This window comes from Quercus robur, chromosome 2, assembly GCF_932294415.1.
Source record: "Quercus robur chromosome 2, dhQueRobu3.1, whole genome shotgun sequence".
Lineage (NCBI taxonomy): Eukaryota > Viridiplantae > Streptophyta > Magnoliopsida > Fagales > Fagaceae > Quercus > Quercus robur.
In genome coordinates this window covers 57433390-57456368 of record NC_065535.1, presented here as the reverse complement: position 1 = coordinate 57456368, position 22979 = coordinate 57433390, and the positions used below count along the sequence as shown (strand labels likewise).

The 22979-nt window shown below is 36.0% G+C and overlaps 1 protein-coding gene and 1 non-coding gene across 6 annotated transcripts; both read left to right on the top strand.

Annotated features, from left to right (window-relative positions):
- Positions 1-7172: 7172 nt before the first annotated feature.
- Positions 7173-18388, top strand: LOC126714144 (COP9 signalosome complex subunit 7-like). 5 transcript variants are annotated; one of them, XM_050414152.1, is made up of 11 exons: positions 7173-7436; positions 7826-7914; positions 8679-8768; positions 9266-9310; positions 9389-9459; positions 10215-10353; positions 14308-14385; positions 15065-15217; positions 15678-15760; positions 16022-16115; positions 16443-16883. In XM_050414152.1, exons 3-11 carry the CDS (start codon positions 8700-8702, stop codon positions 16479-16481), a joined length of 771 nt encoding a protein of 256 aa, XP_050270109.1. In that variant the 5' UTR covers positions 7173-7436; positions 7826-7914; positions 8679-8699; the 3' UTR covers positions 16482-16883. The 5 variants fall into 5 exon arrangements, 4 of the variants coding, with proteins under 4 accessions (XP_050270109.1, XP_050270112.1, XP_050270110.1 ...); XR_007651552.1 differs by having other exon boundaries at positions 7174-7436; positions 16032-16115; XM_050414155.1 differs by lacking the exons at positions 16022-16115; positions 16443-16883 and adding an exon at positions 18030-18388.
- On the top strand, positions 9831-9937 carry LOC126716251 (small nucleolar RNA U19). Its single transcript, XR_007652063.1, has one exon. It is a non-coding gene; the product is annotated as a small nucleolar RNA U19 (small nucleolar RNA).
- Positions 18389-22979: the final 4591 nt, after the last annotated feature.

The window sequence follows — 22979 nt, the reverse complement described above, 5'->3', positions numbered from 1 at the left end:
ATGCAATGAGAGCAACAAAGATATTAAACATAACTCAAACACCATAAAACAATGAGAAAACAAGCATAAGGTAAAACAAGACAAAACAAGGTTTTCTCAAAAAGCAATGTCTTCTCCCCCTTGGTATATGCATCTCCCCTATGTCTTTCTCCCCATACAAGAATGTACACGAGGTAGAATTTCTCCCCCTAAGAATGTGCACATGAGTCATATAGAAATGACGAAACACACAGGTATACTCTCCCCCTTTTTGCCACGAATAGACAAATGAATCAAGAGGAAGGAGGGAAAGAAAAGAAGATATGAACAAGGGTTAAAGATGATTCATGAGGGGTGCAAGATGAATGAGAAAATGAAACTCAAACGAAAGATAAAACATCATAAAAATATGCTACAAAGCATAGAGTAAGCATGACATACTAAGGATGATGGAACATGATATATACCTAGGCATGACATAGACACAAGAACATATTAAATGTGCTAAAAGGTCTAAAAGGACTTAACTAACATGATTGAATGTAAAAACAGGTTAAGTGATCAAGTGTGTGCAGCAAAGATGCATCTAGTATGCATATGAGATGCATGACCAATGCATGAGCAAGCATTCAAGGGGCAAAGTTTATAAAACATAACCAATGATCAAAACCAAGGTTGTCAAAATCGAGATCCTACGTAGGATTGTAGGAGGTAGGTAGAATCGTGGATCGTAGGATCGGATCGTGGATCGTAAGATCCTACCTATTTTTAGATTTTAAGCAAAAAACCTATTGATAGTGACTTTGTATGTTATATAATCACTTAAAATATGAATCCATCCATTAAAAAAAATTGCATCATAAAATGTAATTTGCACGCACTACATCGTTCTTATGTCATTCTAACGAAACAAAATATATTTAACTTTTGACATAATATATCTAAAAAATTCAGTACATGTTTAAGTAGCAACTAAGTACCAAAATATTATCTACATATATGGAAAATGTTTTCCAAATTCTAAGTTCCAAATCCAAAATAAGTTAGGCTAGTTAGCATATAAAAACTACAAATTTACAATATGTAATCCAAAAGAGAATTCTCAATCTAAGGTAAACTAGCTAATTACAAATATGAAATCCAAAAGAGAATTCTCATTCTAAGGTTCTTCTAATCTAATCACTGTCATTGTCATATCCCATTTCATCATCTAAATATTTTAGATTTTGTTTTTGAAAACGTTAAACTTAAGTACTATAGGTTTTTTTGAGATTTTATGTTGACATAGGGGTAAATTTGGGACTTCAATTCATTATTGAGCTTTTGATAACTCGTTGGGGTTATGGGTTTAGGTGGATTATCTTACCCAAATGAATCCCACTTAAAAAAAAAAAAAATCAATCCAAATGGTAGGATCGGTAGGATTCCATACGATTCTACGATCCTATGCGATCCTACATGGTCCTACATACGATCCTACCATTTTTGCGATCCCGCTATGATTTTAAACTTTTTGGTGAGGTGGGTGCAATTTTACAATCCGGATCGCGATTTTAACAACCATGATCAAAACATGATAAACATGAATAATTATGGTGATTCCCAAAATTTGGTACTCATCGGAGTCCAAAACAACGAGAAAATGCCATTTGGGCATTTTATCAAACACTTAGAGTGCACACACTACACATGTATGTTAAATAATGCATGACCATATGAAAATCTTGCCTAAATACATGTTATTTTTGCCACAAGGGGCCAACATCCAAAGCAAATCATTATTTAAAACAAAACCCAATTAAAAAGATTGACAAAAATTAAGTTTTCCAACTCCCATTTGAAAAAATCCCAACTATGAACATAAACCCCCAAAAACATAATCTAAGGATCAAAATCAATGAAAAGAGTTAAAGATTACCTTAGAGATATTAATGGAATGAAAAACACTTGAATTTAGTTGGGTTTTGATGTAGAAACATTAAAACAGGGTTTGGGAGAGAATGAGAGATGTTTAAAACAAATGACCCACGAAATACCCTTTAAAAAGCTAATCTGGAAATTTTTGCGGGAAGCTTACTCGTGAAATTTTTCGCAAGTAAGCCTTACTCGCGAAACAGTCGCGAAACTCTCTGTTCAAAGTTGAAAAAACTTTAAAATTAGACCATTTAACTCCCAGTTGAGCTTATACATGAAATAAGTCATGAAAACACCCAGAAAACATGTTTTTCACATAAAAACAACTTGAAAAACTTTGAAAAGCATGGGTGATACAAATCACTTCCAAAAGTAATAAAAAAAAACAAAAATCTTTTTGGTTTGATCCATATATGGTTGAGCATACACACATCACATTTGAACAAGTACAATCACACAAATGAAATAAATATTCATTGAACATTAGACTTGAGTGTTATGTGTGTATATCAAATGTGGAATAGTCCTTAGATCAAAGTAAAGCTTCAATGATCAATTCAATCAAGTTATACACAACCGGTACTAAGTCAAGTGATCTATCTCAATTATAGAAATGAACATATATGACCTCCCACAAGAAAATGATTACACATCTTTGAAGCTTTTCATTTGGCTTCTTTACAAATCATAACACTTTATCATTTTTAAACAATACATCTCATTGTGAGATCGGTGCTTGAAATTTTTGATATTTCAATATTGAAAGTTAGCATTTGGTTTTTTAAGCACTGTACATTTCAATAAAAAGTTGCTTTCCCTTTTTCCTAATCAAATACTAGTATGTGCGACGGTTTTTGCAGCTCATTATTTCTTTTCATTTTGAAATTTACATTTGTTAAGCTCTTTAAGCAAAAACATAAAAATAAAGTGGGAAGAGATATAGACACAAGTCTATGCATATATCAAGACCATCAAGACTATTGACCAATCATTCATGACAAGCTTGAAGATCTATTTACGGCAATCACACATAGTTTTCAAGATTTCTCCCACACAGATATATGTGCATACATAAGAAGCTAGGCTCGTGAATGTACTACGCCATTAGTACGAAGGTACTAGGCTAAACTCACATGTGACATGTGCTCAAACATATACGATCAAATTTTTTAAAATTTTCACTTTTTATGTGGTTTTAGATTTTTACTCACACAAAACAAAAGCAATAAAGTGAGATTAAATACAAAAACAATGCATACAAATAAATGCAAGATGTATAAATGCATGATAATGAAGCATCTAATGCATGAAGAGTCCTACAAAGATCAAAAGAATTAGATCAAGGATCAAAAGAGCATAAGCTCAACCATAGGAACTCTTCCTCATCCAAATGGAACAATGGTTTGGAATGAGTGTCTCATGAGAAGTGAGATGAGGGTTGGAAGAATGAGAACTGAAGATGCACATAGATAAGGAGGTAAGAGCATTAAAAAATTTGTTTAACAACTTACCATTTTCCTCCAAAACCGGTTTAGTTTTCAAAACACAACTTCCAAAAAACTCAAGTTTCTCTTTTCTTTTAATTCTTTTAAGAGTTTGAAACTTAGAGCAATAAGGTCTAAGATGACCAAAGGCACCACAATGGTGACAAACAATGAGTTTAGGTCCACTAGGCCTTTTAAGGAGGGATCTAGCAACATGGTTTTGTCATTTTTTCAACATGGAACATTGAGGTCATATGTGACTGATCACACCGCAATGGTGGCAAGTAGTGACAAACTTAGATCTGCTCAACTCCCTAGGATGAGACCTAACCGGAGGCTTAGGCTTAAGAGCCTTTCTCTCCACTTTTTGGTTTCCTTTGTGTGGAGGAATGTACATCGAATTGTCTTTAAAGGTAAAACTCACAATAGGCACAAAATCGGGTAACAGATATTTTTATCATTTTTAGCAACAAGTTCAGCAATCAAATACCTGGCATACATCTTAAGAGATTCATTTTCACATTTAAGACCATCAACTAGTTTGTTAGACAAAACAAGTTTAGTATCCAAGTCCATATTCAAACATTCAAACTCTTTCAGCTTTTCAAGAGAATTTTCAGCAAGCTTCTTATATTTTTCAACCAATTTATTGGATTTATTGAGCTTAGCAATCAAATCATCCTTTTCACAATGAAACTTGCTCAAATTCTTATGAAACTTCTTACCTCCTTTCTTCAAGAGTTTGATGTTAGCAAGATCAACAACACCCAAAGATTCTTGTAACATGGCATCACAATCATGAGGATAAACACTCATAGAGGCATTTTCACAAACACATGGCATGTTACAATCACCAACATCCACAGAAGCATATAAAGAATTATCCATGGCAAAACACACAAGGGGTCAAGGATCACACTTAGGTAATAAAACCAAAACAAATGTACCCACTTTGATACCAATTGAAAGCTCGAAAATGTGTTAAAAACACAAGAGCTGTTTAGACCCTCAATTAAAAATTACGACTAGATTGCTTTTACTCTAACTTATCTAAATGCGGAAACAAGAGTAAATGAAGCGCAATCAACCGATACTACTCTAGTGCATAAACATGAATAACAAACAATAAAAGTAAAGCACAAGAGTAAGGGAAGAGAGATGCAAATACAAGATAACACGACGATGTGTTCTTAAAGAGGAAACTGAAGAACTCGGCAAAAAACCTCTCCACCACCCTCCAAGCGGTAAATCGATCCACTAGACAATAAGTTGGGATACACGAATAGCAAAAGACCCTCCAAACCTAATCTACCCAATGTACTTAAGCCCTCCAAGCTCCTACTCCAACAAGACTTCTCGAAACCGTGTCTTGTCTAGCTTTCCGAATCCCGCAATACGCCCGATTGCATCCGCCAAGCTTCACCGGCTTCTTTTGGCAATTCCCTAAAGCTTCCCAAGCTCCAAAACACTCTCTACACTCTAAATAGGTGTGGGTTGTGTTTGGGTATAAATCACCTCTCAAGGTATGATAATGGGAGAGGGAAGGAGAAGAGGCTACAATAATTTCTCACTAAGGATGGATAGCTTTCTCTCTAAAAGATGGGTGTGTGTGCTGTAGAAAACCTATCTAGGGTTTTTCTCTTTGAATGACCTCCTCTATATTTGTGGGTAATGAGGGTATATATAGTATGGGTGAAGGGTAAGAAAGTCACACATAAAAATCCTCCAGGCAGAATGTTTCACGACTACCTCACAGGAAAGCCTTACCCGTGAGACACTCGCAAAAATGACAGCCTAGCACAACTCTTCAGCTTCCAGTCATGTGCTCCTCACATGCCCTTTTCGCGGGAACCCTTCTTGCGAACTTCTCGCAAGCTAGTCGTGAAATGCACTAATCTCCAATTAAGCTTGAGTCTTCACCAACTTAATACTAAACCCAATACAATAAAATCCCACAAAATACAAGAAAATAAATTAAAATAATTACAACATTTTTTGTCATGGAATAAAGCCAACATAAAACATAGTTGTAAATCACAACTTTACAATCTCCCCCTTTGGCTATTCTGTGACAAAACACTTTGTAACAGACTCTAGACTTAAACATGAGTTTGGAAACAATGACAAAACTCATTCACACCTAAATCTAGAAGCTGTAAAGCACTTGGAACATATATATCTGTAACCTGAAACACTTACACAAAACACATTAGACCCTCAAGGTAAATCAAGTGATAAAAGGACAAGTATAATGTAACAAGTAAATTGTGATCAAGCAAACAGTATGTGAAACATGTGAGCAACTTGATCATACACCAAAACAGTCATATGGAAATGACTACAATGATCATATAGTAAAGGAAATGATCATTCGAACATGCAACTAATAAAGCACAATAACATAATGATGTATGCATGTCCAACACATAAACATGTTGTAATGAGAGCAACAAAGATATTAAACATAACTCAAAGCACCATAAAACAACGAGAAAACAAGCTTAAGACAGATTCAGAGTGAAATCTTGGATCGAGGGAACCTACAGATCAAGCCATACATTAATAGAAGCTCCATCTCCAATAAGGTAGCAGGCACCTTTAATGATGATTTTTTTAACTGCTTCTATTGCTTTCCAAACTAGGGAAGTAGATTTTGGAGGGTCCTTTCAAAACCAATCATGTCTAACTTTATACTTTGCTCTCATGATTGACATAAAGAGGTTGTCTCTCTTGGATGCTATCATCCAAGTGAGCTTGGCTAAGAGGGCGTTGTTCACTTCCTTAGCTTTTTAAAACCCAAGTCCACCCTTGCATCTAGGTTGGCATAGCTTGTTCCAAACTGTGAGGGCTATGTACCTACCTTTTGTTTGCCTCGGTTTCCACCAAAACCTGTGGGAGAGAGCATCCAAGCTTTCACAAACACTAGAAGGTATGCTAAAAGAGGACATGGCATATTTTGGGATGGCCTGAGCTACTAAATTGATCAGGGTTCTTCTACCTGCTCACGAGAGGCTTTTACTTCTCCAACCCATGAGCTTGGATTCAACCTTATCTATAAGATATTTGAAATCCTTAGATTGAGCTTTAGAGAGGAAGAGTGGGGATCCCAAGTAGATGGCATCTTTCTTTAAGTTCTTCATCTAGAGGATATGCTTAATAGCTCTACGTACAGTTATGCTAGTTGTGAGTTTTGAGAAAAAAAACTCTAGACTTTGAAGCATTGAGCTTTTAACCTGACCACATGCAGTATTTATCAATGTAGTTCATGATGGCAGAGGTATTTTTCCTAGTGGCTTTAGAGAAGTAAATAATATCATCTACATACATCATGTGCGTGATGGGTGCACTACAAAACACATGGGTCTTAGGCCGCGTTTGTAAAAACATGGCTACAGACGAGATAAAGCCGCATTTTTAAAAAACGCGGCTTAAAGTGGGCAAAAGAAGTCATGTTTTAAACATGCGGCTATAGAATATGTCTATAGCCACGTTTTTAGTGTTTATAGCCGCATTTTTTAGGGTGGAGCTATTATCGCGTTTAAAAAATGCGGCTATAGAACCTTCCTATTTCATTTTTTTCTTTTAATCTTAACTATGGCTACGTTTATAAAATGTGGCTCTAGCTTGCCTAAAGCCGCGTTTTATAGACACGACTTTAAATTTGGTCTAAAGTTGCGTGTTTAAAACGCGGTTTTAGTTTGGGATGGGGCCGCATTTCTTAAACGTGGCCTAAAAATTTTGCCTATAGCCACAGGTTAAAAACGCGGCTTTAGGCTTTGTATAAATAGTAAACTAAAAACATTTTCAACCCGAGCCTCTCCCATCGCACATCAGCCTCTATCACTTAAGCCCGATCTCAACCCTCACCCTCCAAGCCTCCATCTCTCAAGCCCTCACCCTCCATCTCCGATTTGAATCCTCACCCTCCATCTCTCCGATCTCAAGCTAGCCCTCACCCTCCACTTCCAAACCTTTCATCTCCAACCTCTTGACATTTCAAATCTTTGGTGGTTTCGCAGAGAGAGAGAGAGAGAGAGAGAGAGAGAGAGAGAGAGAGAGGTAATTATATTTTTATTTTTTGTTTTCAATTTTTGAATTTAGGGTTTTAAGTTCTGTGTTTAATTTGAATAGAAATTTAGGGCAAAGTTCTCTAGGTTCTGATTCTTTTCCGTTTCTTTTTTTGTTTCGCGGTTATTATATTTGAATTCTAGGGTTTTGAAATAGTTTGATTTTGAAAGGTATAGGCTTTCTGTATGATTTCTGTAATTTTTTAAACACTCCGTGTTCATCATCGTGAGTGTGAAATGATTTACATATTTAATAAAATTTTATTTATAAAAAAAATTGTTATTTTAACAATTTCATTTCATTGAGCCTGACTTTTGAGTTGTGTTTCTGCAAGGCATAATGTTACGGATTTTTGGAAATTTAAATATGTATGTTTGTAGGTAATGCTGGCCGTCTTCCACAATTGGTTCCTGAACAAGTCGTCAAGCTGAAACAACTTACTGTGCTTACACTGGCTGAGACGAACAAGGTATCCTTCCTTGAGTTTCAACCCTTTTCTTTTCAAATTCATACATTTGACACTTGACAGGTTGATTTACCTGCCTGATTGAATGATAGTGGTTACAGCTCTATGGTTTTGATTTTCAAGGAACTATGTCATTTTAAAAATATTGTAACAGTGTAGTCAATTTGTGGCCTAATTCAGACAAGTTGCTTGTCTAGTATTCCTACTCTTTATAGAGATAGTGAGTGATTCAAGGATCTATTTGGAAGCAAATGAATTCTGATTGTAGTAAGTTATTATCAATTCTGTTGAGACACAGGAAGAATATTAAGACAAGTTGAATTAAGTTATAAGTTTGAAATGTCTTGGGTGCATCCTTTCTCATCGAAACAAGTTTTATAAAAACAGGTTTAGAATATCTTCACTACCCTGAAGTATATCCAAGCGAATGACTTAGCAATTTCTGAGTGTCAGTGATCGATTATAGCTTGGGATTCGCTTACTGAAGTTAATGACATAAAAGTGGCTACCTTTTTAAACAGTTATTGTGTACATTCTTTACTATAAGATTAGATACTGAAGAGTGGAATCATAACTTTTTCAACTAACCTCTCCCTTTGAACTTGCCCTTGATGGATTTTGCAAGTTCTCTGTGAGCCTCTTGCCAAATTAAATTTTATGGGCAGTCATCTAGGTCACGGGTATTCAGTACTTCTGTTTATATTCAGTGTCTTCTTTCTGATATTTCTTTTTATCTTTCTCAGAGTCTAATTGTTGTCCTTTCCCAGGTTCTACCTTATGATCAACTAATGCAGGAGTTAGATGTTATGAATGTACGTGAACTTGAAGATTTCCTAATCAATGAATGCATGTATGCGGTAGGTATTCCCCATTCAAAGTCCATATTGTTGCTCCAATCCTAATGACCTATGAAATTGGGATTTTACTCTTAACTGCTGAACAAACACTTTGATTGTGAGAAAATGGTGCTTCAAATGCTTTAATGACTTGATGGCAATTGCCCTTTTTTTGTTATTTCTTTCATAATATTACATATGATATGCATGCACTTAGTGGTCTTGAACCATGATCCCACTTTCCACCCTATAGTCATAGGGGGAAGAGGTGCCATTTGAGCTAGCATCCATTGGTACTAATGTTACAAATGATATAGATGGCATATTGAAGTTCTCTTTACTCTGTCTCTCTCTGGCCTTGCCTTTTAGTGACATCTCTAATATGGGCCTTTCTTTAGAAATAAAAGCTGGGTTGGGGTGGTGTGGTAGAAAGTTGCACTATTATAATTGTTAAGATAGAGAAATGACATAAACAGATTGTGCTGATTGTTGTGGTAGAATTTGTTGCATTCGATTAGGGCATAGTCAGAGGGAAGCTGGATCAGTTGCGAAGATGCTTTGAGGTTTGAGCTCATTACTGTCACCTCTCTTTAAGTAGTTACTTATCCTTTTAGTGACTTATCTATGATTTTGTACTACAGGTTCAATTTGCAGCGGGGAGGGATCTGAGACCTGGTCAACTTGGGAGCATGATACAAACTTTGTCAAACTGGTAACATCCCTTGTTCAAATAGCATTTGAGTAACTTCTATGCTCATGTTTGGTTGCTTGTTTGATTGCTAAATCATTCTCCATTTCTTGAACAGTTTATTTTCTATTTTTAATTTTTATACTTATCAAGTGAAAATGCTATTTGAAAATACCAGAATAAGGTTGCATAGGTTGACAATCAGTGTAAAATTTAGTCACTCTATTTATACCAGGTTCTATTTTCAATGAATTTCGTATTAATCTGGTAAAAAAAAACTCATCTTAAGTGACTTTTAATCTGTCCTTTTTGGTGAATAATATTTTATGTGAACATATAACCATATTAGCTTTCGTTATTGCCTCAAAGAGTAGCCATGTGAACTTGGATTTCATACCTGGCTTAGTTAGGAGGCAGATATCAAACTAAAAGGCCTTTTTGAATTTAAGGGGACTCTTTGTATCTCTCTCATCTGTTTTCCCCCAAACAGCCTTTCACATTTTTCTCTCTTTACTTTACTTATCAATATATATATATCTATATTAGTATTCGTTTAATCTAGCTGGAAAAATTCACCAAAATTAGTGTTCCAATTCTTTATCTAGCTTGCCATATACCACCATAGATATGGGCATATGGCTACTAGTTTACAATAAAAATTGCTTAGTCTAGTTGCTTCTTTACTTCTTTTCCCCACAATTCATGATCTATGAATCTTCTTCTAAAGATAATTGGTTCTTGGTATTTTGTCTAATATTTATCTACAAATGTTGAGATAGGTTGGCTACGTCGGACAATCTACTTATCTCAATTCAAGAAAAGATTAAATGGGCTGATTCTATGAGCGAGTTGGATAAGAAACACCGAAAGGAGGTTGAAGATAGGGTGGAAGATGTAAAGAAGTCCATTTCACTCAAGGTCAGTTGAATCTGGTTTTATATTTTGAATTGCTAATCCATATTGTCCTTATCCTCTGTAATTTAAAAATAGTAATCTAAATACGGAAGATAGGACATCACATGGAAATGACGTTGTCTTGTTTATTTTTTAAAACTTTGAAAAGGGTTCTGCATGTGCCTTTGCAAAGGGTACAATTGATTTTTGGTTGAAGCAGTTATTAAGCAAATGGGTTGTTGCAAGTTTGGAGGGTTTTTCTTTTTAAATAACAGAATGGTCAATATTCGTATTAAAAAAAAAAAAATAGAATGGTCAATATTTGAATGGAACCGAAGTATGGTGTTATTAGATGATTTAACACAAACCAGTTAGTTGATCATACTCTAGCTCAAATGATACTTATCATCTTGTAGAGTAAGGTGGAGGGTGAGGTTGTGGGTTCAAGACCCCTTGGGTTCAAGACCACACACACTGCCCATTAGCACCACACGCACACATACAACTAGACACTCCTAACATGATGCTTGTGTAACTTACCAATAATAATAAACAATCTTGCATTTTTTGTCTTCTTGACCTCCACTGCTTGTTGGTCCAGAAAAACTATCACTTTTGCCAAAAAACCCAAGTTAATTGGAAAGTGTGAAGTTAATCACTTAATCAATATTCTAAGACTTCTCATGTGTGAGTATAGAATCTCTCAATACATCTAGTTTTTTAACTTTAAATGGAAGATAGAGTAAGGACGAGTTTCAAACTCAAGATCACTTTTTTTATTTTTTTGCCGAATCAAACTCAATATCACTAGCTTTAATACCATGATAAACTATCACTTATTCCAAATGCCTAAGCTGATGGGAAAGAGAAAATTTAATTACTTAATCAATATTCTACCAGCTCACTTTCTAACAGCTTGAGTTTTTAAGACTGATAGTTACTACAGCTTCTAATGAACCACTCCGAATTTCATTTTTTTTTATCCTTCAATTTGCTTTTGCTGATCTGGAGGGCTTTAAAATTGAAAGAAATGCATGTGGACATTATGATATTGCTTGACTTAAATGCATGCATGGTACCCAGTGTTCAGATTGAATGCTACCTGTATGATATATAGCTAGCAAACATGTTGATTTTGGCTGACACTGTGAACCAAATGGTTATTGTTATAGGCTTGATTTCTTCAGTTACCTTTGTCAATCCCTTTTTTTTCTCTCAGAAAGCTAGTTTCTTTTGGGAATGGGACTTTGTCATTCATAGAGTTTATCATGGCTCTCTCGTTTCAGGTTTTAAGATTTTAAATAAATATTAGATATAACTTGTAATTAGGGGAGATATAATTATCTAAACTTGAATTGATTCCATCTCTTACCTTCTTCTTCTTCTTCTTTATTTTATTTTATTTTATTTTTTTTTCACTTTTACGGTTGCAGCCTTAGTTTAACAACATCCTTTGAAAACGCTGCGATAGACAAAGCACGTGCAATAATTATACTTCAAACAAAGGAAAATAAGTAAGAACGTGATCAACTTAAAAGAACTGGTTAGGTTTTTCATGTTTATTCTAATTTTTTGGTTTAAAGCTGCTTTCCCTCCATGGCCTTTCAGACTGTCCAAGGATATGGCAAAGTTGTATTATTCATCAGAATTCTGCATTTAATGGGGAATGCCATTGTATTCTAGGCATTAACTTGTTAACCTGTTACCCATGTTTCAATCAAAAGATGACTTAGTGGTAAGAGCTAATAGGCATGTTACTTTGATTATGAATGACACAATTGGAAGCACCGATGACATGCCCCATTGTACGCATCAGTATCTGTGGCTCATAAGATCATTTTGTGTAGTGTAAAAGCTTTTTTTTTAGCCAAGATTCTTAAAATTTCACTTTAAAATTTTCCTAACTCTAGGTCTTCAATTGATTAGGTATGAAGTTGATACTGATGCATTTTTATCTGTATTAGCGCTACAACCAAATTTAGTTGATTCTTAATTAGTGTTATGTCTACCATAGTTTTAAAAATCAGACCGGACCGGCCGGTTCAACCGGGAACCGGATAGTAATCTAGTTCAGTTATGCTTAAAAACCGAAAATTTAAGAAAAACCGGATTTAACCGGTAACCGTCGGTTCAGCCGGAAAAATCGGAAAAACTGGAAACCGCGATGGTTGAACCGGTTTTGTAAAATGGATGAAAGAGATCTGAAATGGAGCTTTATTTTGCAGGAAAATCTTTTTTTTTTCTCAGATCTACTGGTCTAAATGGGTAAGGACAAATTTTTTGCTATAAAAATCTTCTTTTTTCTCAGATCTACTAGGCTTGAGAGATTGAGAAAATTACTAAATGCTCATGCTTGGTGTTGAAACCAGCCTCTTGGACTAGTATGATGCATCCACAGCTCTTCGGTGAGACAGAAAATGAGAGGAGCTGATGGAGATCAACTTCCAGAGAGCGAGAGATGGAGGTACTGGAGCCTGGGGGACAAAACAATGAGAATGAAAAAAAAAAAGTTCCTGATAGTAAACAACCATGTGGGCCTATGGGATGCTAGATTTATGAGGGGAAATTAAAAAAAAAATTAAAATAAAAGAAAGAGGAGTGTACGTGTATGGCTGGGGATGGGATGGTGAATTGGTCATAATAATTAACAAGTCAGTGTGTTGTCTAATCACTAGACTTTGGGGGGGTTTTAATTTCTTTTTTTTAATAGATAAATAGTTAAAGTTGACTATTATTTATAAAAATAAAAATTTGAAACTTTAATAGTAGATTATTATTATTATTTTTTTTTGTCAATAATTACTAACTAGAAAAAAATAGTATGCAAAAAAAGAAAAAAATCTATATTTTATATTTTCTTAAAATAAGTTATTAAAATTCAAAATTCATATAAAAATTATTTAAATATTTAAATAATATTAATTATGACATCATCGGTTTGACCCCAGTCGGACCATAAAACCAGTAATCAGTCTCTTTTCCGGTTATTTGTCCGTTCCGGTTTTTAAAACCATGATGTCTACATATTGCAGAAAATGTATTTAATCTTTGTAGCTTTCCCAATCTAGCTGGAATGACCTATAGAGAGATAAGGCAAGGGTTTCAAGAGGTAATGCTAACGGCCAAAATGGGAAATTAACCCTGATTTTCAAACTTTATAATTAGTAGACCACGTTTTCAAACTATATTTTTTACTAGCATCTCGAGGTTAAGAGACTCAATTTTAGACTGTAAATCGAGTATTTGAGGGTCGGTTTTCATGTTCTGATCGGGTCTGAATTGACACTTTTTCCATGTGGCGTCCACTTGTAAATCAAGTTTCTAAGACTCGATTTACATCTATATTACATCTACAGTAAAAAGAAAAGATTTTGGCCTTTACACCTTCTCACCTTAACAACAACAACAACAGCAATGATTCCATCAACTTCTTCGAGTTTTTCAGCAACCTCAGTTACTCTGAAAATATGTGTTCATAAAAAAAAAAAAAAAAAACATGGGTCGTGCTGTGGCCTAGGTCTTGCGCGGCCCGAGTCGCACTGCGACCTAGGTCGCGCTCGGCTTGGGTCGCATTGCGACCTAGGTCTAGTGTGGCCTAGTCTGGCTCTGCTTGTGGGTTGCACTGTGGCTTGGCTCTGTTTGTGGGTCTCGGTGTGGTACTTTGCATTTGCAAGAACTAGTAGTGCAAAAGCTTTATAAAATTTCAGAACTTATAAATCGAGTCTCTAAGACTCGATTTCCAGATGGTCGCCACATGGAAAAAATGTCACATCAGACCATGGAAATTGAGTCTCTTAGACTCGAGATGCTAGTAAAAAATATAGTTTGAAAACGTGGCCTACTAATTATAATGTTTGAAAATCAGGATTAATTTCCATTTTTCTCCGATGCTAACAACTAAATTTAGTTTTGCTTATAAATAATCTTCAGTATGGGGCTGCTCATTTTCATATTTTCTATAAATGGATGTCCTTTCAGGCAGTTTGTGGTATTTACCGGAGTGGGAAGATATACTTCCATCCAAACGACAATGAAATCCTGCAGCAAACTGACAAAGTATGTGGACATGATGGATATCTAAACATAATTTATTTACTCTTTATTTTATAATTTAATAGGCACCACAACTTGGAGAGTTCTTGTGACTTGTGAAACTGAATACATTAGATTTCTCTCTCTCTCTCAAGATGTATAGTTTTGTCCCCAACTACGAGTTCTTCTAGTTTCAATTCAACAAGTCTTCACTAATATAATATTGGGCTAACCTTAGTGTATGTATTATATTGTTTTTGAATGAGGGAAGTAGGTATTGATGAGATATGTAAGATAATTCATGACAATGGAGGTCAAGTATACATGGATGGGGCTAACATGAATGCACAGGTCAGCTATTTGCCCCATCCTCCTTTGTTTCCTTCATATGTTAATTGTATTCATCGAGCACATTATCTAGTAAAATCAACTAATAGCCTTCACCTTATAATTAAATGGTCTACTAAAATATATAGCTGTAGGGCTAGTTTGTGTGTGTGTTGGCAGATTTTTCGATTCTTTAATTTATATTCCCTGGGTTTAAGTAGATAATTTCCAGGTCATTTGATTTTTTGCTCTTTAAATACATACCTACATATTGTTTTAGTGGAAACTTCAGTTTCTATTTATGCATTTCATTTTTCCTGGCATTTCTTTTCAATTTAATTTCACATTAAATCTAAAAAACCTTTGGTCCTTATAGGTGGGACTGACAAGCCCTGGTTGGATTGGAGCTGATGTTTGCCATCTCAATCTCCATAAAACATTTTGCATTCCTCATGGAGGAGGTGGTCCTGGCATGGGTCCTATTGGTGTGAAGAAACACTTGGCACCATTTTTGCCATCACATCTTGTGGTAATTGCTCTTTTCATTTAGTAAATTTATATGTGAATATGATTCCATTTAATTACATGTTAGGTTTATATATGCGTCAAATGCATGTTAGGTTTATATTTGCATTATTTAATCCAAAACCAATTGGTTCTTATGGGTCCCATGACAGAAGCCTGTGCATCAACTCCACTGACTCATCCACATAAGACCACTTCACACACACTCAGCTAGCTAATTGTAATCAGCCAATAGTGACCACAATAATTCTCGTCCCATATTATCCAATACATCCTACAAAAACAATGTATACACCTCACACATGTATTTGCTTTTGCATGCACACCCTTGCAGTGCGGGGCTGAATAACTATTGGTATATGCATCATTTCATTAATTGATTTTCACAAACACACAGCAAACTATATTTGTTTTTCTAATTACTATTAAAAAGAATTGATTTTATACATTCTTTGATCTATAAGGAGGTGCTTTTTCCAAGTCCTAGACACAGTTGCCAACTCTATAGCCTTATGGTGACCCAAAAAAGGGTCAATATTGTGTTAAGGTAATAGCTATATTGTCTTTATATTTGGATCTACGTTTTTTATGATAGTTTAGTCAATTTATTAACCTTACTGATGTGCCTGGATTTGTGAAATATCTGCTGCTCTAATATATTTGTATTCTGTAGATGCAAAAGTTTCGTTTATATGATTCGCTTTCACTTATTCATTTTTTGATAATGAAGTACTAATGTATCTGGATATTTGCTTTCACTTATGTGATTCACTTTCACTTATTCATTGTGGATTGCTGGATTTTCGAGGGGTATCCAGGAGATGCACAGGAAGGCATCTTTAGTCCTTGAGGATGCAGTTAGAAACATATACACTGTTGTAGCATTCTGTGCTGGTAACAAGGTAATGGAGCTCTACATATACACTATAGCCGTGTTTGAAAAATGCGGCTAAAGTATGTCCTATAGCCGCATTTATAAAAATGCGGTCGTTGGTCCGGGCTTATAGCCACGTTTGTAAAAACACGGCCATAGACCTCTCAAGCCTATAGTCACGGGTTTTAGGCCACGGTTGTACACGCAGCCTAGAAAAACGTGGCTATAGGCCTGAGAGGTCTATGGCCACGTTTTTATTAGCTATAGCCGCGTTTTAAAAACGCAGCTATAGGATTTTTTTTTTTGTAGTGGTGGTGCTCCAATACTAGCTTTGACACCATCTATGTTTCTGTAGGCAAACTCTTTCTCAATCAGTCTTGAGAGGACTTCCTAGCCAGCTATAAATAAATAGGAGGATAATGGGTCTCCTTGTCTTAGACCTCTGCTCAGCTTGAATTGGTCGGACTTGGGTTCAATAGTATTTTCGTTGGGTGGATTTTAGCTTGTGTATCTTCTGTTTCTAGAAAAAATAATTTTTTAGGTTGCAAAATAGCAACTTTTATATCACTTGGGATGCCAGTGCTCTTACACATTACACATGCCACCAAATATGTGCGAGCTACCTAACAACTGGATTATAAATACCGTGCCGCATTGCCAACAAACAAATGCATTGGTTGACATTGTGAACAATAGGCTGATTGGAATTATTGCCGTGGATAGGAAACATGTATGGAAAAGTTTTTATTTTTTATATTTTTAAAATTTAGTTTAGAGGGAAGTTTTTTCAAACTTATTCTATATCTTTTTATTAGATTTGAATTTTAAAAATCTAACCGTTGAATGACATGTTTTTATTATATTCTCCATACTTGTAAAATTTCAAGAAGATAAAAGATTAAAAGCTATATAATCAATCAAATATTCAAAATTTAATTTTTTGTGATATAAAATTATGTATAAAAAATAAATTTATTGATCAAATAGTAAATAACATTCATTTGAATGAAATTTGATATGCAAATTAAGAACATAAAGAGTATGCAATATAAGGGTTAGATTTTCAAAATTCACATACAATAAAAAGATATATGAGGAGTTTGACTAATTTGGCGAGAAACCTTGTCCACTATTAGATAGCTTGCTTTAGGTGAAACTCTATTACCTATATTACAAGAAATTTAAAATTCTACTTAAACTAAATTTTTATTATTAAATTTATATTACCAAAATTTTTCAGTATTTTAAAAAATTAATATTTTTATTTATTTATTTATTTTGATTATATATCATAATTTTATATTTTAATGTAGTAAAGTTTACACACTACATGTAATATTTGCCATTGTTATGGATACCGTTTCGGAACCCGTTTCGATTTGTTCATTGGAATGGAATATTTCGGTACCGATCAATTTCGGGTACCGTTTTGGAAACCGTTTCGAAATTATTGCTAAAATATATATATATATATATATTTATATATTATTATTGCTATTCTATAAAATAATAAATTTAATATAGTTTTCTATTAAAAGAAGTGGGATGATTATTTAAAAAAAAAATTATTTATGGTTTTAAAAAAATAAAATAAAACTCACATTTTGTGTAATTGTACACAAGTGAGCTTCCAAGAAGACTACTTTTTTAGTTTCTCCCATTTCCCAACCCACCCACATGACTAGTGTTGCTTCCTATTGACTACTTTTTCAGTTTTTCCCATTTCCCAACCCACCCATGTGACTAGTGACAACACTATTAGCTGCTCAAATGCTACTTCTTTCATTATTGCTACTTTTTCTTTGTCATTTCACCTTCTGAGCTATTTCTCCTCTTCTCATCTTCTTCTTCTCCCTTTTTGTTTCGCAACTCACACTTTTTTTTGCTTCATCTTGCTCTTCAATTTTCTTTTCAACTTCTTTGTCATGGTTGAGAGGGTCAGATAGTGAGAGATGATAGAGAGACAAGGAGCTACAAGTGTGAAAATGAGGAGGATTTTTGGTGATCTAGCAAAAAAGATGCTAATCAAGTTCAGAAAGGGAAAATAAGAAGGCAAAATTCATACTGGCCGGAAAATGAATTTTGGCTGAAATTGGCCGGCATTGACCGGAACGGGCCGAAATGGGGCGGAATTTAATCCGAGGTGGAATGGAGGGTATTACCATTCCGTTTTACATACTGGTACGAGAAATTCCGACCGTTTCGACCGAAACGGAACGGAATCCATAACAAATGATATTTGCACCAAATGACTCAGTATTTGTATGTATTAAATGTTGTAAAATGAATGGATTTATGTCATTTGATTCATCATTAATTATTAAAATAGTTAATTCATTCAGATAAAACACTATTGAAGCTTTAAATAGCTTACTAATTATAAATATAATTTTGATTTATTTTTGTATAATTTTTTAATTAAATCGTGTAATACTTCTAACGTATTAAAAATTATTTTAAGTCCATCTAAAAATACTTTAGCCCATTCTATGGACACCCTATTTGAAACCACTTCATTTGAAACTAATCGAAATGTTCTTACAAAATTATTAGCTAAAATATAAAATTCAGTGAAAAATTCTACCATGTTTTAAAAAATTGTTTATTGTTTCTACTTTATAGCTTATTTGAAAAATATAAACATGGAAAAATTTTATTGCGTTGTTCTCTTATTGGAGACATGTTTAACTTGCATGAATTAAAGATGCTCTGGTCCCCATTGCGTTTACCTTTTGTTGATAAGATAAAAAGCAAATAAATAAAAAAGTTAGATGGTTAGGTGAGGTCTTTTCATTCACAATTGAGAAAGAGCGAGAGAGAGAGATGTAAATCATGCACTTCAAACTTCAAAGAAGGATGATTAGAATTTCTAATAATATAGGACAACCCAAAATCCACTCTATTTTTGCGAGTAAACTCCTAAAATATATATATGTCAAACAGTATCTCTAAAAATATAGAATTTTTTTTTCTTTGCTCATGAACGGTGACTCTTTGTCTGAAGAGCCAGCATCCATTAGCTACAAAAAGGTTTCCATTGGAATTTTTTTTTTTTTTTTTTTTTTTTTTTTTTTTTTTTTTTTTTTTTGTTGTAGGTGGGGTCTTAAAAAGATGAATAAGTGTAGAAAGAATAAAAGTTTATTTGAAAGAATGAGTACAAAATTTTTTAAGAAATAATATTTGAATGTGATAGAGAAAGGATAGAGAGTTTATTAGAAAGTTTATTTTAAAAAGTAGGTATATGAATGAAAAAATAACTTTTTCTTATGGCCATTGTGGGAGGAACAAATCTACCCTAAGAAGGAATTGTCCACTTTGGGAATGGGCCGAGGAGTCCGATACCACCCGCACGGATTTGCTCAATCCCACATTGGGGAGAGACGCCTCCCAGCCGCAGCTTATAAGCATGAGCTCACAAGTGGGGTGTACCCATCAAGTAGTACACCCCACTTGTGAGCTCATGCTTATAAGCTGTGGGTAGGCATCTCTCCCCGATGTGGGATTGAGCAAATCCGTGCGGGTGGCATCGGCCTCCTCGGCTCATTCCTAAAACGGACAATTCCTTCTTAGAGTAGATTCGTTCCTCCCAAAGCCATAATAAAATCTCACAAGTCACAACAATGAACAAAATGAGTTATTAGCCTATCATGAGTACAAAACCTCAGTATTACTTTTTGTGTACCACTCTATATTCCATCGATCAAAACTTGTCATGTATTGATTTTTTTTTCCTCATAAAATAATTAAAGTTTAAAATTGAGTGAAATCATGCACATAGCAAGTTGTGATTGTTGGAACATAAATTGTTATACAAAAAGTGGTATAAATAATTAGTATTTTTATTTTTCTATCGGACCTCTCTCAAAAAAAAAAAAAAAAAAAGTCTCTATCAGACAAAACTTAGGTACAGTATTTAGGTATTGTTTCTTAGGTTCCCCTTTTAAGATTGAGCCATGTGGCTGTATTTAACTAAAAATACGCTTTCATCCCATGAGAAAAAAACCACATGGCTGAATCTTAAGAGAGGAACCTAAGGAATAACACCTAACTACTGTACCTAAGTTTTGTTTAGGAACCTAAGTTTTGTCATTGTCTATTAGAGGTTGAAAAAAAGAAGTTATATTAGAACCTGCAACTCAAAATAAGGGTATAATGAAACCAAAAAAAGAAAAAAAAGGTGTCAAGAAAATGTTGCGAAATTTTGTTGTACCAAGACATACTCTTCCCAAATTGGCAATGACGTTAGAACAATCACACTAGTCCTTGCAAAATACAAAATTTTGTCAATTTTACACATTTTTCTTCAAAAACACCCCACATCAGTCCTTCTAAATCACTGTAGATTTTTATTTTTGCTACAGTAACCATGTAAATATACACAGTTACTGTACGATACCGTGGTACCTAGATCCAGTTGGGCCTTGGATTCAAGCCCAACAGCATGGCCCACATCCCCAATCTTTTTCTACACAACCCGCACAAACTACAAGCCCAAGTTTCATCACCTGATCATTGCTCGGCAAAACATTCCCTAATAATAAAGAAAGACTAACACCCGAACACATTATAGCATGCCCGACAGTTCCAGGAAACATCACTACCGAGCATTCCTACTTGAGTTGGAACCAAGTTCAAAGGCCACATTCGCCACATTCCACCCCCACCTAACCGCCCACTTACAACTGATGATATTGGACCTCCAATTGCACTAACTATGGTTGTAATCATGGTCTTTCCACTAATCCAGAGCTATAAATATAAGGAGATGGAAAGGGAAAAAGTTTGTTGAAAGGTTCTCAAAAAATAAAGAGTAAAGAAAAAGAGTGATTCAGAAAGAGAGAGAGAGAGAGGAGAAACTACGTTGAGTCTTTGTGCGGAGAATGACCCAAAGTTGGAAATCCTAAGCCCACTTTACAAGTAAGTTGTGAGCCTAAGTGAGCTCAGGCCCAACAATCTCATTTCCGACATGCACAATTGGCGCCCACCGTGGGGCTGTCCTATGAAGCTGTGGTTCGACTGAGACTCACGCACGGGAAATGACCGAAGGGCGTTTGGGAGCCCAAGCCGAGAGCGAATACGTAGGGTCTTCTCGGGATTCCATATGGCGGGATAGAAGACAGAAAAGGCGTGAGGATAGGGAGTGCGAGCGAAGAGAGGAAGAGACTGGCCTTGGGGAGGGGTTGGACCAAACTCACCGAACAGTGTCGGGTGCCTCAGGGCACGGGCAACAAAACGAGAGAGACCAAAAGCTGGAGCGGTTGCGCAGACTGGTGAGGGATTTGGAGTTGGAGGCGAGAGGTTGGCACCAGAGAGGGGACAGAGACAACCGAGAAAGGAGGGATGGTAGTGTGGGAAATCGAGGTGAGGAGGGGTCCAGCCAGTCAGGTTCCTGTCAACGCCGAGATTGTTCCCTTTCTCGAGAATCACGCCGATGCAGGAACCGCTCACATTCCCGAGAGACGTGTCAACACCGGGACCGTTCACGTTCGCGCGGATATGCCGACCGTGGTTTGGATTCCCCGGAGGAACGGCAGCCCTACAATGCTGCTATGGATGTAATGAGCCGGGCTTTAAAAAGAGCCGCTCGGTCGCCTTTCTCAAGCGAAATTGAACGGGCCCCTATACCAAGCCGATTTACACGGCCACCGTTTAACTCCTATGATGGGAAAACGGACCCGATGGAGCACGTCAGTCATTATATCTATATGATGTCCTTGTACACACATAACGATGTGCTGATGTGTAAGGTGTTTCCCTCAAGTATTGGCTCCAGAGCGTTAAGATGGTTTAATGGGTTGCGAAAAGGTTCCATTCACAGTTTTGCCGAGCTGATCCAGGAGTTTGGTGCTCGATTTATGACGTATAGCCGGGTGCCACAACCGGTGGAAGCATTACTATCTATAAAGATAAGGGTCGACGAAACCCTTTGGAGTTATGCCAGTCAGTATTGGGAGCTATACAATGAAATCGGTGGAGGTAACAAGAAGATTGCGGCGAGCACTTTCAGGATGGGGCTGCCTGAGGACTCTGAACTACTGGAGTCGTTGACGAAAAGACCTCCCAAGGATATGAGACAACTTATGAGGCACATTGAGGAGTATAAACATCTCGAAGATGATCGGCTGCAAAATAAGGGCAAGGCCCTGTTACTGAATCGTTCCCAGTAGGGCGTTTTTCCCTCGAGACCAAGGAAGGATTTCAAGATGCAAGAACTGGAAGTGCAAATGGGGGGGGGTGAATGTAGCATTTAAGAAGCCGGTACAGAAGATTTAAGACCGGATTAAGAACGAACCGTTCTTCAGATGGCCGAACAAGATAGGGGACGACCCGTCTCAGAGGAATCAAAACTTGTATTGCACATACCACAGGGATAAGGGGCACACCACCGAGCAGTGCCGGGTGTTAAAAGATCATTTGGGGCAACTTGTGAAGGCAGGATATTTGAAAGAGTTCGTAATGGATTCCGGAAACCAGGATGTCGGTCATGGCTAAAAGGGAACCCTCTCCCGCCGCCATTAGGGGTGATCGAGGTCATCCATGCTGCTTCGAAGGGTGCGACTATAACCAGAAGAGGAGTATTGACAGTGGCACCCAAAGAAACTTGCGTGGAAAAACAACCACTCAAAAAGAGGATGAAAGTGGGCCGGTTGCCTATCTCTTTTGACGAGGAAGATATGGAGGGAACGATTCAACCGCACAATGATGCATTGGTAGTAACAACATGGATAAGCGGCTTCTTAGTGAAAAGGGTGATGATAGACTAAGGAAGCGGGGTCGACGTAATGTACCCAGATCTATTCGAAAGGCTGGGGTTAAAAAGTTAGGACTTGACGAGGTATGATACGTCGTTGGTCTCATTTGATGGAAGAGTGGTGATTCCCGAGGGTCAAAT